At 34.9% G+C, this 18,491-nt stretch overlaps 1 protein-coding gene across 6 annotated transcripts in view; it reads left to right on the plus strand.

Annotated features, from left to right (window-relative positions):
• Nucleotides 1-18,491, plus strand: part of LOC132286821 (L-arabinokinase) — a 38,105-nt gene that overhangs the window by 12,021 nt on the left and 7,593 nt on the right. For all 6 annotated transcript variants that reach the window (XR_009472868.1, XM_059789219.1, XM_059789218.1 and 3 more), the window contains 6 exons: nucleotides 58-141; nucleotides 4,866-4,991; nucleotides 5,256-5,386; nucleotides 5,456-5,537; nucleotides 9,384-9,471; nucleotides 18,394-18,437. Coding sequence is in view for 5 of the 6 variants with exons in the window: in XM_059789219.1 (XP_059645202.1) it covers nucleotides 58-141; nucleotides 4,866-4,991; nucleotides 5,256-5,386; nucleotides 5,456-5,537; nucleotides 9,384-9,471; nucleotides 18,394-18,437 (555 nt within the window). In the remaining variant the exon portion in view is untranslated. The remainder of the gene's footprint in view (nucleotides 1-57; nucleotides 142-4,865; nucleotides 4,992-5,255; nucleotides 5,387-5,455; nucleotides 5,538-9,383; nucleotides 9,472-18,393; nucleotides 18,438-18,491) is intronic.

Consider the following 18,491-nt stretch of genomic DNA (forward strand, 5'->3'; position numbering starts at 1 on the left):
TCTTTGTGAAAATTGTAGTCACCTCATTTTTTTACTATTTGAATATTAATTGTGTAGGAAGAAATCTTTGTTTCAAGAGCTCCTGGAAGATTGGATGTAATGGGAGGAATAGCTGACTATTCTGGAAGCCTAGTCTTGCAGGTGAAATTGTTTTGCTAGGCATTTTTTTTTTGGTCTCTGTAGGTTGTTTGTTTCCATGCCATTGTATTTTCTACAAATAAGGTTCATTTCTCCTTTTTTGCATGCGAAGGAATGTTTTTGCAATATCTTTACTGGTTTGCATTTTTGTAATTTTATTTTTGCTCGGAAAGCTTATATTTAAAATTTACATAATTTACCTGTATATTGATAAATCCTGAATGGAAATAATTGGCTATTCTTATGGTCCATCATTGGTCTAAAATACCTCCTCCCACTCACCTCCTGACATATCCCGAATCTAATGGTTTGCAATCTGCAAATCAATTTTTAGAAAGATTGTAGAATCTATAACTAAGTCTACTATATTGTTTGATCCTGTTGATCACTTAATTTTAGAAATTGTCCACGAGCCATCCTTCCTAGGATTTAATGAGGAAAGTATGGCACAAGGGCTAATATTTTCAAGGATGAAATCCTCAGAAAAGAATAGTTCTTTGTGCAGAATACTGACCTTGGTACCATGGCTCAATTTTTCTTGCGTGTCGCGTACATTTTCACACGTGGCAACAATTAGTGAGGAATGAGATCAACTATTACCAACTTGGTATATAATTTAATTAATGATTCAACCACACATAAGTAAAAAAATATAAAGTAAAGAGTAAGAGATAAATAAAGGCACTAGAATTTTTCGTGGAAAACTTCAACAAGGAAAAACCATGGAGATTTGGCCATTATATAGTGAAAGAATATGAATTTCAGTGTCTTCGGAATTGCTCTTCTCGAGTCATTGATCCTAGTGCCTTTGGAATCATTTACTACTGATTTACCTTCACAGCCTAGTGCTCTCTGACTCCAGTGTCTTCAGAATCACATGCAGCAGTGATTTACACCAATGCAATCACTTCATGTTGATCGAGTTCTTTTAGTGGTCAAACATTGTTGCTCCGCAAATATGTGCGGGAGTCTCCAATCATTGTATCCAGACTTGATTGGAAAATTATTGTGTTTTCAAAAATTTCCCTTCTCCGTTCTTCTCATACCTATTCTTGCTTTTTTAATCCATTTTAGTCCATCTGACTGTCCTCTTCTTCCATCTTTCTCATTTCATCCCATATGGTTATGTATTCTCATCCCATTTCCCTTTCCTATGCTGCATCACTAGGCTTGGAAAATTGAGATCAGAGGCGAGGAGGCTTTAAAACGTGCATAGGAGAAAGAAGTTAATACTGTTACGATTATAAATAGCTTTTGCACAATTTTCATTAAGGATTTACTTTTAGAATTAGACATTACATTAGTTCATGAATCATGATAAGAAGCCCATCTGATGCAGAGCAAGTGGAAGAGGACTATCTTCAAATGGTTAAACATCCTAAGAAGACTAGACCAAGTTTCCATAAATATGGGCAGCCAATGATGAGTCAGATTGTGTGATTGTTTATGGGTCTAGAGTCTTTTATACAAGTCTTAAGTCTTTTATTTCATGTTTAGGGTATTATTGTCATTCTGGTTTTATTTTACAAGTCATGTGCCTTTTAAGTGAGTCATTTGACTATTTAAGGACTATTTTGTCATTTAATAGCTCTTATTCTGCTGGACATAATACTAGCCTTTAGGTTACATTTAAATGAAGGGCTAGGATTTAATCTTTGCTAGGGCATCCCTTGTGTCTTATAAAAGGGTTGTTCCAATTTGTAATCAGCAGTTTTTGATGATTATCAATATATTCAGCTGCTATAGCAGCTTTCTACCTCTCCCTTTCTTTGGGATTGAGTTGTGGGTGTTTAACTATTTTTTAGCTTGAACTAGCTCTCTGTTTTCCCTACTTAAAGATTTTTATTTTCTTTCATAAGCTGATTACATTACGTTCTCTCTAAATATGTATATAGGAAATAAGTATAGGAAAGAAAGTACAAAAAAAAACCAAGGAGTTATCTTTTATTATTATTTTTTTTTCTATTGCAAGGAAATTTTTTATATTTTGTATATTTATTTTTTCTTAGAAGTCATGGGTTTGAAGGTAGGATTTTTTTTCCATTTGCTTTTGAATGTTTGCATCGATTGGTGCATGAATTTTAGTTGTATTTAGTTTGTTAAGTTCTTTATTGTTGAAGGATTTAAATATATAAGTTACACCCTCTCTAACAACTTAGCTTTTGGAGTAGATGGTTGTTAACATGGTATTAGAGCAGGCAAGGTCTTGCGTTCAAACCTCACTGTCACCCTGATAATTAAAATTGAAACACATGTTGAAGCAAAAAGGAGGCCACACATGAGGAGGCGTGTTGAAGGATTTAAATATTTAAGTTACACCCTCTTTAACAGGTTAAGCTTTTGGAGTAGATGGTTGTTAAATATTATTATACTTTGTGATCTTTAGTTTTCGTTTTCAGTCATTTTTCAAAACATGTTTTAGAGTTTGAATAAATTACTGAAACTCCTCTTAAACTATTAATTTTTTCAAAATTCCCTACTCTCATGATAAAAGAACCCCTGAATTATTGAAAATTTGCAAATATGGCTAATGGTATTGGCTTTACTTGTGAAATGAAGTACTAATTTACCCTTTAGTTAGACAGCGTCATATTGTTAAAATTTTCCTTTACAATCAATCTATCCAGTGTAATTGCGCCATATGTCCAAAACTTTAAAAGAAAAAAGAAAAAAAGAAAAAAAAAAGGATGACAAATTGGGACCATTACCCAAGGCTCCAATATGTCAGAGTACGAACAGTTTATCAGACCCAGAGTACTAAGTTCTAATGTTTCTATTAATTCTTGTTCAATTTTCAGGTAGTTAATTAAACACATGTCTAAATTGCAATTTCACAAAAGCATAGCAATAAATAAAATGTAGCAGAGATGCGAGATATTTTACATGAAAAACCCTAGAAAGGAAAAAATCACAGGGCCTAGTCTAGCAATGAACAATCCACTATGAGAAAGGTATTACACACTAGGTTAACCAGACTCCACCCCCAGAATCCCCTAGTTATCTTTGACTCACCCTCTTGACAGATGATTCTCCTCAACCTCTCAGTCAACAGACTTGATCATCCCCAAGCATGTTCTCCATGGTTTTTCCATCCTTGATCTTCAAATTTTTCCCAGCAGTTGCTCTGTTTGATAGTCTCTGATATGCTCCTTGCTTTGAATCTCCAATCACATATATAGAATGATCTAGGGTAAATCCTACATTGAATCACAAAGCTCTCTCTATAAAAGAAAATTTTCTCTCAACAATGTGTTAGACTTGTAGAAATGCCCTAGACTCATTATATCCAAGATTATAACCCCATCTTTGTGGCCAATATAGGATTCCTATGTAAATAGGAAACTAAATCCTTTAAAATTTTTATTGTCAGAGAGTTCCAAAAACATATTCCATCGCAGGTTGATTGGTTGAGGCACTGATGGAGTGCCCCCAGTGTTGCTTCGATCAATCGGCATATCGATCGAGCACCAGTCTAAGTTTTAACCGATCGAGACATTCTGGACTTCAGAACCTCTCCTCACAATGTTGTTAACTTTCTCATTTCCACTTTTATTGCATGCTATTATTTTTTTTACCATCATGGTGTGTGTTTGATTCTCGAAAGATATGGATGATTTTCATGCATTCAGATTTGGAAGGATTTCAAATACCGTCTTGTGGCATGGAAAAAAGTTTATATTCCCTTGCAATCTGGGGGGTTTGGAGTGAGATCATTTTGGTAGTTTAATCAAGCGTTGGTGGGGAAATGTCTTTGAATACATGCACTGCAAACTTGGAATATGAATGTTTGTGGAGTGTAGTTGCGTATATATTGCTTGTACATGAGTGGCACCCTTCTGCTGTTTCTGTCTGTACATTTACTTGAAGAATTATAGACTAATGGATATTGGGCCTCATTTTAAAAGCTGATTCTAATTACTTCTTTATCCAGTGAATGAGCTGCTGTTTGCCTTACAGTTACTGGACTTCTTATTTGATTATCATCTGACTAAAAAATATTTAAAAGAACTGGTGTAGGAAAATTCCACTTTATGGCTACAAAAGGTAGAAAATAAAATAATAAAAAATGTTATAAATTTGTTCATTCCCTTGGCCAAAAAACAGCAATGTTATTTCTCACCAGGGGAATTTATTTGTATGTCAATATTTCTCCTCGCCTTCAATGTCAAGAGAGAGAAGGTTGGAGAAGTTCACTTCTACTTCTATACATATTCCATTTTTACCAAAAGTAAGGGATATATATGCAAACTAATTGAGTAATTATAACATTAAATCAGAAGAAAGTGACAGTTTTCATTGATAAAAGGCTTCTCTAGTCCGTTGATCATTGTACATAGTTTAAGGACAAAAGGCATCTCTTGTCCGATGATCACTGTATATAGTTTAAGATGAAAATATCTTATATTGGTAGAAGTTTGAAAGGATGAGAATCAAAGATCAAATCCATAAAAAGGTTGAAGCTGATTCAGGTCAGAAAAGATTCTTAAGTTTCCATAAATGGTGACAATAACATGGACAACTATTATACTTCATACATTTCATCTTTATTGAATCATTTATAATTAGATTTTACTGCAGCTATGGTTGGTGGAAACTCATTTCCTTGCTTTCCTATTCATTGTTCTGCCGCTTAGCTGTGTAATTCCAATTTATTGATTTTCTATAATAATTTAATTATTTTTATATTCTATTGTTCTTGATTTCTATTACTACTTAAATATCAACAGATGCCTATTAGAGAAGCCTGCCATGTTGCTGTGCAAAAGAATCATCCCAGTAAACAAAGGCTTTGGAAACATGCCCAGGCTCGACAGCATGTCAAAGGGCAAGGACCAACACCCGTTCTACAAATTGTAAGTAATGGGGAATATGGGTTTATTTTTTTGGTTTAATATATATCGCTGTTGCACTAACATATTGATCCTTCTTAAAGTTGATTCTTCTTCTTCTTTTGGGGGATGGAGACTGAGGAGCCTACATCTAATTCAAAATATACATCAGAAGAAGTTGCTCAAATAATTTCAGAGCAAAAATCCTGCTCAATTGTAGAGCATATCTAGAGATTATTTCTTTTCTTCAGTTGATCTCTTTGTCATGTGCACATTTTGGCATATCAGGTATCATATGGCTCAGAATTGAGCAACCGTGGTCCGACGTTTGACATGGATTTATCTGATTTTATGGATGGAGAGCAGCCCATGACATATGAAAAGGCAAAACAGTACTTTGCCCAAGATCCATCCCAGAGGTGGGTTAGTCTTCTGTGTTTAATTTATCTGTAACTTTGTATTATATACTAATATAGTCCTTACTTTAGATGGGCAGCGTATGTGGCGGGGACAATTCTGGTTTTAATGACAGAACTAGGCGTACGCTTTGAGAACAGTATCAGCATGCTGGTATTCTTCCTTTGCCAGAATACTGTTATCATGCATAATATATGTAAATCTATTATTCTATAACACTTATAATTGTTGGTATGTAAATTTTTTGATTGTGTTTAAGGCTAATTATTTTCTTTCATTTGAAGACTGTTGTTTTCTTCTAAAACTTCTGTGGGTTCCTATAAGTATACTATTTGCGAACTGCCTGAATTGCTCAAGTATTTGAAACTGTTTATTTGTAAGGTTGAACTGTATTTGAAATGTTTTAAGTTGATATGTTTTCTGCACCTTTTTATTTATTTATTTTGCGTTTCTGGCTATTATATACTTTGTTTGGACACTCAAGATCTTATATAACGTACTTTTAAAATATCCACTTTCAGGAGTACCAAAAAGCTACTCTCTGTTTTTCACTGAATTGTTGAAGTATTTGATTGTTTTTCTATCCTTTTTCATACTTAGAAAGCACTTTGTAGTAAATACTAAATTTGAATTTATAATCATGATTTCATCAGATCAAATGTGTGCGTATGTGTAATTTTCTATTTTATTTTCAAATGAATAAATATAAGAAAGGTACAGTTTTACCAAATGTCAGGCAGTCAAAAAATCTTCCTAGACAATGAGAGCCTCAGCAATGAGGATATGGATATAGGACGAGCCTGTAGACGATATATGATGTCATTAGTATATGAATTCTTTTGCATTGCATTGCATTGCTGTTTGTAAAGCAAGGCTTCATTATTAAATTCCAACCTATCTTTACTGTCAAGTTCTTCGTCTTGAGTCTCTTGGCCTACATCTACTCATTCAGTCCGATATTCAATTAACTGGTTTTGTTGCCTGATTTCAATCATTTGTCATTCAATTCAGTCTCAGCTCTGTGGTCATACTGTCATGGTCACAGCAGGAATGAAATTACATAGCACGTTGGGATAACTGCTCTAGTTCACAGTTAATAATCTCATTCACCTTTAACTGAATTTAGTGCCCAAACTTCTCCATCTGGTTCAGTACGAGTTTGTCAAAGATGAGGGTATAACTTATTGATTTACCACCTCCCTCCTCTGTTGCTATGCATCTTCCGAGCATGTGCCAGTTCAGTTTACCAGATACAGGTGCAACAAATCACATGATGCTACACCTACCCTATTTTATTTTCAAATTTCTATACCATCATAGCTACACGCACTGTTATTGCTGGGATTTGGGAGTGGTTCCCTTTTATAAATTAGACACATAGGCAGAAGAGCAAAACTGTCATCCATGAACATGAAGTCAGAAGAATCATGCTTCTGTGGGACTCGATGTAACTAAGGACTTCTTTTTGACTAAAAAATGTAACTAAGGACTTCTTTTTGACTAAAAAATATAACTAAGGACTTCTTTTTGCTAAAAAATGTAACTAAGGACTTCTTTTTGACTAAAAAATGTAACTAATGAAACACTCACAGTTTGCTATTTATTTGGCTTGAAGCTTGCTGTACTAGTTGGGATGAGGACAATTTTGCCTTTCTAATCTGTAGGATCCTCACATGTTTAGAGCAAAAGAATATGTGGGTCGCTGCAAGTGTAAGCTGTTGTTTTTTAGAGAGAAAAATTCTCTCTCTATATATAATATGTTTACATTTTGTACAAGTATATATAGGAAAGAGGGAAAAACTATACAAGGAAAAAACAAAACCCTACAATCTGCTCCTAACTTACAACAATCATAATAATTAAATCCCTAAATAAAGGAGCTAAATCTGCTCCTACTTACAGCAATCATAATAATCAAATCCCTAAAATAAAGGAGCTAAATATGACAGCTACTATAGAAAGTCTTAAGGCTGGATCTGTTGCAACTAACATCTTTCAACATGACTTCTAATATTTACTGCTATGACTGCTACTACAAGCACTAGTTGTTTTATTTCCTTTTGGGTATCAGTGAAATTAGGGCTAAATCAATTTTTAAGACAGGTTAATATGAAATAACAAAAGAAATTTTTACAGTACTATAAACTGAGGGCAATGTTATTTTGGAGTATTATCAATGCTACCTATATCGTGGTACCCACTCTTGGATTGATGAAGCGTATTTTTTAATTTATTGTCGTTTTCCAAACTCAATGAAAAACTCTGGTGACCTCAAGTTTGAGGGAGGATGAAAGAGGGTATACTAAAAATACTAGAGATTCTTAGTTTAGGAATTGAGAAATGACTTTACTTCAATCATTCCTTGCTAAAAGATAGACATGTACCTATTATCGATATTTTTTTTTATGTTTTATGTGTATATGATCCATGTGTATTTTGCAAGTATATATATTATAATTATATAATATTTGTTAAGTATGCTCGGCATTTCCTGTGAATTAATTGTTTAAGCCATTCATTCATGCTTTCTTCATATAATAGCCTTGATCTCTGTTACATGGACTCTTCAAAAGTAGTGAAGTACCCGTGTCGGACACATATCCCTTGGACATGGGTATGGGATATGTGTTTGACACTTTTGGTTAGACATGTACTTAAAAAGCATATCCAATCATTCAATTGCATTATATTATTACTTTAAAATGAGTTAAATGCCTATATTGAACATTATATTTGATAAAAACATTACTTTACTATAAAAAAATAAAATAAAATGAATATTTAGCTGTGTCCGTGTGTCCTTCTGTTTGGAGATTTGACATGTCCGACGCATGGATACATACCCGTGTCCGACACCCGTGCCCGAGTCCATGTAACATAGGCCTTGATTGCACAGCTTCAAACAACCTTTTTTCTTTATCACTTGAAAAATATAAAAATTCAAGGCTTCAGGCATCTTGCAATATTTGTGTTATAGATCGACATACTTTTTGGGCCCATTTCTTGCTGCTTAAGTTTTTTGGGACAAGTGGTTGTTTGACATGATATCATAACTTCAGTCTAAAAAGGTCTTAGACTTAAGTCTCTCAGTTTGCACCTGTTTCTACTGTCAGTCACTGAATGGGTCAATATTACCTTCACTGTGTCTCATATTTTTTAATTAAAAAAAAAAAAAAAAAGAAGGCATGGAAGGTTGTTGCAGATATCTGGGACAGACAGGATTTATCCTAACACTAGGAGACCACTTGAAGATACCTGGACCAGAGAATTTCGTGAAAGAAGTCACCATGGGTGGGCATGCTTGATGGTGTCTCTGAGGCACAGGTGAATGTAGATACCATGAATGTGAGGTGCAGGTTACCAGGCTGAGAATTTCGTGCAATCATTCCGCTATTTGCCAATCGCTATTGCATCCAGGGCCACAGTGGCTAGCATTGCTAGAGAGTTGCGTTTGAGAAAGGTTTTGAGAGCTTGATATACATAGATGATAGTTGGGTTCAATTTCTAACAACTTAAGCTATATGCAAGTGGTTGTCACAGTTTGAAGGTCTACGACACATTTGTGCTTTGAGTAGGGCTTTCGCGTCTAGGTTTGGCCAGTTAATGTCAAGGGTTTCTTCCTTTCTCATTTGTACCTTTGTGCTAGATAAAATATCTATAACATCTGCTTGGAACTTAACCCTTAGCTGTCATCAGTATCTCTCACTGTGCCCAGTGCTACTGCCTGCGATACAAACTTCGATACAGCACTTTGTTCCTGTTTCTTATCATCTGTTCAAGTTGTTCTCACCTTCGCATATTTTGACAGGATGTTTTTAATTCTAACATCTTCATTCGTCATCTTATTCTCATATGTTTTCCATTTTTGGCATAGGAAATTTATTTCATATGAGGACCATTGGTTTTCAATAGAGACATCCATCTCTACAATTTAATCTGTACACAACACAGGCTATGGATAAAACTTTGTTTTATAATGTTCTTTGTTATGAACTTCAGGTTTCTTCTGCTGTTCCAGAAGGCAAAGGTGTATCTTCTTCTGCTTCCGTGGAGGTTGCTAGCATGTCTGCTATAGCTGCGGCTCATGGTAATTATAACACTTCCATTATATTATCATTAAAAAGTATTAACTTATTGTTTTGATTTGTTTGATTAGCTTTTATAGAGTTGGCTATTACTTAGCTTGTTGCATTCTTATTGTTTGTGGATGTGGTTCAAATATATGTAGATAGCTTTGGATTTCATTTAAATTCTACATCAAAATCTCAAATGTAACTGGTTATGTGGGGCTAGTTTTTCTCTCCCCTCCTCTCTCCTGACCTACAGATTTCAGCAAAAGGGAACTTAAAAAACATGGTCCCTACTATATCAAGTGTCCTTATTGAAGTGATCCTCATGCCAAGAATCCATATCCTTCCTTGCCTTGCCCACAATAGCTGATAACTTCCCGTTTACCTTGGGATGGATCTTTCCAAAAGAGTGTGTAGAGGACACCTTGTGTGGGTAATGGCTGGATGAGCACCACATCTCCTAGAAGAACTAGTTAGGTGTTTATCCTGTTTTATTTCAAATTGTCCCATTGAATCTTTATGTGGATTCAAGAGGCAATATTTACACCTTACCTAATGTGCTTGATGCAGTTTAATAAGTTGCCATGTAAGTTCATCAGATGTCGACACAGAGCATGATCATTACACAACACCTTGGTGTTCCTCTAGATGCACTTCAGGTTGAGCAGATAGATATTTCAGCCTCAGAGTAACAGCTGAAGGTGGCTTGGGGACTCACAGACCAATATCCCCTTCATATATGACAATTGGTTAGATAATGTAGTGAGTAACGATAATGTGCCAAGTGTGAAAGTAAATGGTCTCGAACAGTGAACACCCACCGGCTCCACAAAAACATCACAATCAGTTTGCTGTATGAACTTGGAATAGCGTTTTTGAAGGGACATCTGGCCTAGAAAGGAAGTGACTTGTCTCTTCAATACTCACCGAAGTAACCATCCTAACTCAACCAGAGGAGAGATTTTCTACATAGAAGTATAGCCCACACCCACCTAACATTAATATTCCTGCGATGTGTCTATCCTTAGCTGAGCCAAGCCTAGTCTAGCCTAGCATAGGATAGCTTAGCCTTAGATTTGTTGTCGCTTTTCATTTTTCTTCTCAACATGTACTCAGCTCTAATCGAAGAACCACAGATATAAATATGGGACACAAATATGATATAATACAGAAATGGCAGCAATGCAAATCCTAAATGGACACTGTAGGGACATGACTAATAATAACTATTTTTTCATATATGACATGTATTATAAGATATTATTTTTCATCAACCTAAGAATCACTGAATCACTAATCCACAAATTATAGTCGCTAATGAGTTGCAATAGTACTCTCTCATTTTAAGAAGAGAAGAGAAGAAAAGAGAGAGAGAGAGAGAGGAATGGGGTAGAATTTCTAAACTCCTTTTATAAATTTTATTTTAATCAAAACCCAAACTTAAACAAATGGCTGCAGTTTTACAAAGAAACAAACGGGGATTTTGTTAGGAGAGAAAGATTCAGTTAAAGAAAGAAAAAATTAATGAATAGAGAGAATTAGGGTTTTGTTGGGAAAATATAGGGTTCTGTTGTTAATAAAAGAGAGAATCCGAAAGAGGTTTGTGATGGGAAGAAGAGCACAAAAAGAAATGAAAAAGGAAGAGAAGAGGATTTGTTAAAGAAGAAAAAGGAGGCGGCTAAGCAAGAGTCAACCTTCAACGATCGTTCGTAGCAAATTCTACGCCAGACTGTTCTATTTCTTCTTTTTGATATTTTACAATTTTAAACAAGTAATGACCATAAAAATCAGGTAAATGGTATTGCTTGATAAATTTTAAATAAATATTTGTTATCCATATTATTGAAACTTTTCAAAGAATTTTAAATGCGTTATATTTTAACCCATCTTTTTTCGAAACACTTTTTTAAAAATTTCTTTTAACCCAACATGTGTGTCCACGTATGTGTTTATAAAAAAATATCGACACTTTTGGTGTGTCCTATAGGTTCCGCGTGTGGTCGTGTCTGATACTTTCAACCTTTAGGTGTACCCATGCTTTCTAGATTCACATCACTTTGTTCTCCATGTAAACTGAACCTGCATCTGGTGAAACTTCTATTCAGCAGTATACTTGATGTATCCTCAAGGTTATACAATGGATGAAGTTATAAATAAGTTCCCCTTAGGGTTTTAATGAGGTTCTAACATGTTCTGTTCATTTATTGTTGGACCCAATTACTTCGCATAACAGCAATCGCTGTCTCAGCCTAGCATCCTTATTTCCAATCTATCTGATTAAACCCCATTGGTGAGGTAGTCGAACCTCGAGAAAAGGATAATTCCTTTTTATTAACAGTCACCTACCCTTCAACTCCACTTTGATCACCACAAGGATAGTGTTTTCTTATTCACACACACATTTGAGTGTATATGGAATTTGGCTATCCTGCACAATCACCCAGCCCAGGGCTAGGAATTTGGCAAGCAAGCACAAGGTTTCCATATATTTGGAACCATTTTTATGTTTCAAATGTGATTTGGTTTAGAAATATGATCAGTAAGTACATACTGCAATTGCTCTATTATCATTTCTCGTGTTTAGATTGCTCATGTTTAGATTGCGTTGCATAGATACTTTGAACACATGGAAACTAGTTTTAAATTGAAAAACCAAGGTTACATTGAAACATGGCACTCGATCTATCCTATTGATTGGCCTGATTATTTTAGTTTGATTGATGACCCAATTGATGGATCATCAAACCCTTCGGGCAAGTGTTTTGTATTTAGTCTTAAAGATTCAGATCCCTAATCCCTTCAGCCCTAAAACCTATAGAAACACTCTTTAGGTTCATAACTATACACACATGTAATCTTTTGAGGGCATATAGGCAATCTGGAGCTTTTTTCCTTTATTCTCATCACCATCGTCATGCATGCTTGCATTAGATGGTGAGTGTTGAGTTGATCAACCCTGGGCAGAAAACAACATACTGAAGAGATTGGATGGCTTGCTAGAGGAGAACAATTAAGGTAGAAGAAATGAATTGCATAAGTAGCAGATTCATTGATAAAAAACAGCAGAACTCGACAGGAGTATCTTGCATCACTTTGGATCAAACTTAACTTTGGTGATTCTAGGATAAGAGTCTAATACGTAATCTAGTGTTCTTTTGTGATTGCTTTAATTCTGCTCTATTTATCACTATCTTGGTGGTAGTTGAATAATTCGTTAAGTTTTTAAATTTTATTTTTCAAGGCCTATTCATTCCCATAGTTATTAAAGGCCCAAGGCGCATCAAGGCGCTAGAGGTCCTTTGGAGCCTAGGCGCGAGGCGCACTGCGAGGTGCGCGCCTGAGTGAAGTGAGGCGCACAATTGAAAATTTAAACTACCATAATAACATTCATATCTCATAAGTCATATCAATATTCTAAAAATTAATATCAAATATAAAAAAGTAAATCCATCAACTATACAAGCATCCAGCAACCATAAAGCAGAGCATAAATTGTTTTCTTGAAAGGCAAAGCAAAATGTGTTTTTTGAATGGCAAAACAAAGCACAAACAAAAATAAATATGTTAACAAAAAAAAAAAAAAAAAAAATTGTTAACAAGAAAAAAAAAAGAAAAAACAGAGCAAAAAAAAGAAGACAGAGAGATGACAGAACTAGACGAAGAGAGAGATGTAAACAAAGATAAAGAAGAGATGAGAGATCTAGAGGAGAAGAGAGAAAAAAAAGTAAAGAAAGAACTGACGTGGCTTCGTCGTTCATCTCTGCAACTAGGGCTTCGTCTTCGTCTGACAATCTCATTCTATCGTTGTTCGGTTAACACTTTCGACTCTTGGGCTTTCTTAATTTTTATGCTTTTGAGCAAAAGTTCCTCATATCGTATGATTGAGCTTTCTTTTTTGTTTATTAAGTTGCCAAAAGTACCCTTTTTGGTTTAAGAAATAGAACAATCGTATTTTTTTTAAACAAATATCAGTGAGGCGTGCCTAGGCGCACCTCACAAACAGGACGAGACACAACTGAGGCGCGCACCTAGTAAACATCAGTGAGGCTGGGATGACAACAGGCGCTAAACCTGAGCCTCGAGCCTCACGCCTAGGCGCGCCTTTAACAACATTGTTCATTCCCCTCCCCACTTCCTTCTTTTCTAGTTCTAGTCCTGGACATTGCCTACATTGACAAATTAGATCCTAGATGTGGCAGTTTGTCCCTTTATCCCATGCACCCCTGTTTTACAAAACTGTTAAAAACTGTAATGACACTCCATCAATAATTTAATTTCTAAAGTTTCGTCTAAAGGTATAAAGGCAAAATCCAATTTCGAAATGCTGAACAAAAAAGGCCACCTCACTGGAAATGTTAAAGAATGTAATGAACTTGACAGCTCAGTTGGCAAATATGCCTAAACTTTAGCTACTTTATTAAGTAACTCTATTCCATGACAGGTTTATTAACTTACTTGTTTACTCAATGAACTTACCAATTAGTAACTTCTATGACAGGATCCAGTTTTATCTTATTCACTTAGTTTGTTAAAGAATGTAATGAACTAGACAGGTTAGTTGGTGTTGAGAGAATATCGTAGGAGTTATTTTAGCCTATGATAGAATATTGATTGGAGTGACTTATGGGATTGATTTTAGGAATCCTCCATTAATGCATTTTCCATATTGATCACTAGTATTCTTTCGCTTATAAATGGAGGTGCTCATTGTAAACAATATTAAGAGAGAATATAATGAAAGTGATGTAGTCCTTTGGGCTTTGTGTGTCGCAGTGGCCAAACCACATTATATCTTGTGTTATTCATGTTTAATTTCTCTCTTCAATTTTTATATCTTTCAACAGTTGGCAAATATGCTAAAGTTTAGCTAGGTTTAAGTTTATCTAATTCATTTGGTTTGTTATTTCCTTATCTTCTTATAGCTTGCTTTTTAATCAGGTAGGAACGACGGACATGTCTAAATGGTCGAAGTGTCCGTGTCGGACTTGTGTTTGACATGAACACAGCCCGACAAGTGATATGTGTCAGAATACTTTTGTTTACGCCATTGACATGTGATAGACATGTCGTGGACATACGTCTGATTAAAGGGGATATTGAGAAAATTTTGGGATAAAGTATGTGGAATCTGATGAACCGGGGGGGGGGGGGGGGGGGGTGTGGGTGGGTGCCGGTGTTTTGAATTGGTTCTTTTACAAAACTTTTTGCAACACTTAGAATATTTTCAATACACACAATGCTCAAACTTTCAACTACATCTCAACTAGAGATTAAATACCTTGGTTCTTAGCCACAACCAATGTAATCTCCACTAGTTGTAATGCAAGTAGATACGCACACACAACTGTCTCTCACTCTGCACACACCCTAGCTCACAACAATGCACACAAGCACTCCCCTTGTCCTAAGCAACCCTGCTTGGACCCTAAGAGCTCTCATAACTCACAAATACATTGAAATGTATGAATATCAACAATACTTAAGCTATTACACAAGATCAGAGTGAATGTACAACTTAAAGTATCAAACAGCAGCAACAAAACATCATTATGCAGAATTTGTGATAGAAGGGTAAATATGGAATTTCCTATCAACACAGAGTAGAACTTGATTCTTTTACAAAACTTTTTGCAACACTTAGAATATTTTCAATACACACAATGCTCAAACATTCAACCACATCTCAACTAGAGATTAAATACCTTGGTTCTTAGCCACAGCCAATGTAATCTCCACTAGTTGTAATGCAAGTAGATACGCACACACAACTGTCTCTCACTCTGCACACACCCTAGCTCACAACAATGCACACAAGCACTCCCCCTGTCCTAAGCAACCCTGCTTGGACCCTAGGAGCTCTCATAACTCACCAAATACATTAAAATGTATGAATATAAACAATACTTAAGCTATTACACAAGATCAGAGTGAATGTACAACTTAAAGTATCAAACAGCAGCAACAAAACATCATTATGCAGAATTTGTGATAGAAGGGTAAATATGGAATTTCCTATCAACACAGAGTAGAACTTGATTCCCACAGCCTTATATCAACATCATACACATGCTCAAATGATACTCTCAATGGTTCAAGCAAGGTATACTACAATCACAGCTCAATGGGGCTTATATCTGCAGAAAACCCTGAAACCTAGGGTTTCAAAGGTCAAAACACCAAATGATCATTTCTCTGTGCAAAGTTCAACTTGAACAGCCTTGAATCAACTATAAAAACTTGCTTAAATGATAAAAATGCAACTCACAGCAAAATATCAACTATATGTACTCGTATCAGAAGGCTAAACCAGAAAATGCAAGCACAGATGAAGGTTTGAGACATCAAAATTAACTACAACAAGAATAAGCACATGATTACTGGTTTTGCAGTTGTAAAATGGTAAAGCAAACTTGCGTAAACCCTTGGACACCTTTGAAATGGCCTCAAGCATGGAATGAACCTCCGAACCAGCCCTTTGCACCGGAAAAACAGCAACACAAAGCCTTGTCCAGAATCTTCAAATACACACTCACATTATATGGATTACTGAGATGATTAGCTCACAAATTAGTCTCACAACTCAGTAAAAGTTCATTGTTCTTAGTGTCTCGAGTGCTTGTCATAATGTAGCTCAAGGATGCTCACTCAAATGGCTTAGGAGGCTCATTGCTATAACAGGATACATATAGGTGACATTTGGAATGCAGTCCTTCCCTAATGAGGAAATCCTCATGGCACCATTAGCTAATCATTGGCCAAAGTATATTCTGACATTCTCTCAGTGAAAGGACCACAATGCCCCTGGTACAGCTCACTATTTTGTCCACTAGTGTGCTATTTGACAGCTTGTATATGGATGTATATCAGCAATATATATCAAGCCGGGTCACTAAGAAATGCATAACAACCTTCATTTTCTCACACTAGGACCACAAGACACGTGTCACACACTTGTTCATCGTTTGTAAAGACCAAAATACCCCTGTAAGGGATGTTTGTCAATATATACAGAATTCTGTAGCTACTGATCAAATTGTAATTCTGAGCAATGAAATACAATGCACTATCCCAAGCAAGTCTAAAATGCTGTTATACATGAGTAAAATGACCTAATTGCCCCTGTGAACCTTTGAAGCCAAATTACACCTTCTCAACCCAAGACTGAAACCCTAGAAGGCTTGTAAAATGAACTTCCAGAACAATGTACCTTCCTCAAGCAATATGAATTGATATCTCAAGAGTGTAAAAGGACCATAATACCCTTGAAAGTCATTGTAATGCACTAAGCACTCTAGAATCACTTAAGGTTCACTGAAATGAACCCGTGACAGTATTTTGACATTTAAAAGGGCAAACCCTAATTCGAAAGTAGGACCAACAGAATCCCTTTAAAAGTTTCAATAATATGGAATTCAAAACATAAAAAATAAAAAGCTTTTATATGAAATTTTATTTACCTTGATCTTCCCATGCTTATTACTTGTTCTAAATTGTATATGATCACATAGAGAAAATTGTAAGAATCTTGTTCTCTGTTGTAACCAAACTTTGAACTTGCTAAGACCAATCATCGAAGCTTGACTTTTGGTGAGCCTCCATCTTTTTTAATAAATCCTCTTTCTCATTTTTTTTTTCCTCATGCTGTCCTTTTCTTGTAACAAACCCCCTTTCTTTTTTCTTTCTTTACAACTTATCTCTTTTATTATCAACAAAGTGCTTTTTTTTTTTTTTCCAACAAAATCTCAATTCTCCTTATTTCTTTATTTTTTCTTCCTTTGCCAGTTCTTTTCTCCCAAATAAAGTACACTTTCCTTTTCGTTATCAAATACCTGATTTTAGAGCGCGTTAGAAATTCTACTTAAAACATATTCTCTTTTTTTTTTTTTTTTTTTCTCCTCTTTCATTATTTGTGCAACTATAATCTTTTCTTAACTTAGTGATTTATATTGCAGCAAATTTTATATAGGGAGTTTATAAAATTATACTTCAACCCGTTCTCTCTCTCTCTTCTTCTTCTTCTTCTTCTTCTTAAAATAAAAGAATTGTTCTTGTAGTTCATTGGTTATTGTGATATGAGATATTTTATTCTTAACTTTATGCAAAATAATATTACTCACCACCAAGGACTATAGCGTATTGATACTTCCTCATCTTCTAAAGTAGAAGTTTGAGGGTTCAAATTCCTATAGAGACATTGTGGGGGTGTGAGTTTCAGATAAGGGGAAAAAAAATGTAATATGAGACTTATAATATATTAACAAATATAAAAATATGTATTTATTGTTCGTTGTGTCGCCACTGTGTATGTGTCATAGTTTTTTAGGATTTGCTGTTTCGCCATGTCCATGTCGTGTCATATCTGTGTCACCAATAGGAAAGAAAAAGTAGATAAAATATAAGGTAAGAGAAGAGCCTGCAGTGGAAAATTACATATATTAAAATTTTGAATTGTGTTTTTAAGCTGACATTAATGATCTAAATAAGGATGATAATCATTATCAACTACTTTTATATATTTCGAGCTAATATACAGTTCTACTTTTTGATATTTGAAAGGTATCCATTGCAACTAATACTTTCTGTAGTTTTTCCGAAAGTTTATATTTTATTCAACTGAACTTCTAACATGATATGGTGCATTTAGAGCAAATACTTGTTTTTGAAATATGGTTGTTTTTCATGTAAAAGTTTTTTTGTTCTCTTTCCTTCTAGTTTAATTTGGATGTGCAGTGAGTTTGAATTTTTAAGCTACTTTTAAACTTGGTTACCCTTTTTTTTTTAATTTATTTTTATTATTATTATATTTTGGTGGTATAAGAGGAAATGAAAGAAATACTAATTGCCTCGTTTTTTCATGAAATCTGTTTCTGCCTGCCATAAACTGATTATTTTTTTAACTGGAAAAATACTTGACTTGTACCTTCATATTTATTGTGTAGGATTGGATATAAGCCCGAGGGAGCTTGCTTTGCTCTGCCAAAAGGTTTACGTTTAACATTGCCTTTGATCAATTATCTTTGCATTTTCCTGTTATTGT

This window comes from Cornus florida, unplaced genomic scaffold (genome assembly GCF_030987335.1).
Source record: "Cornus florida cultivar Cherokee Brave unplaced genomic scaffold, ASM3098733v1 CherokeeBrave_3.0.0_Hap2_Chr11, whole genome shotgun sequence".
Classification (NCBI taxonomy): Eukaryota; Viridiplantae; Streptophyta; class Magnoliopsida; order Cornales; family Cornaceae; genus Cornus; species Cornus florida.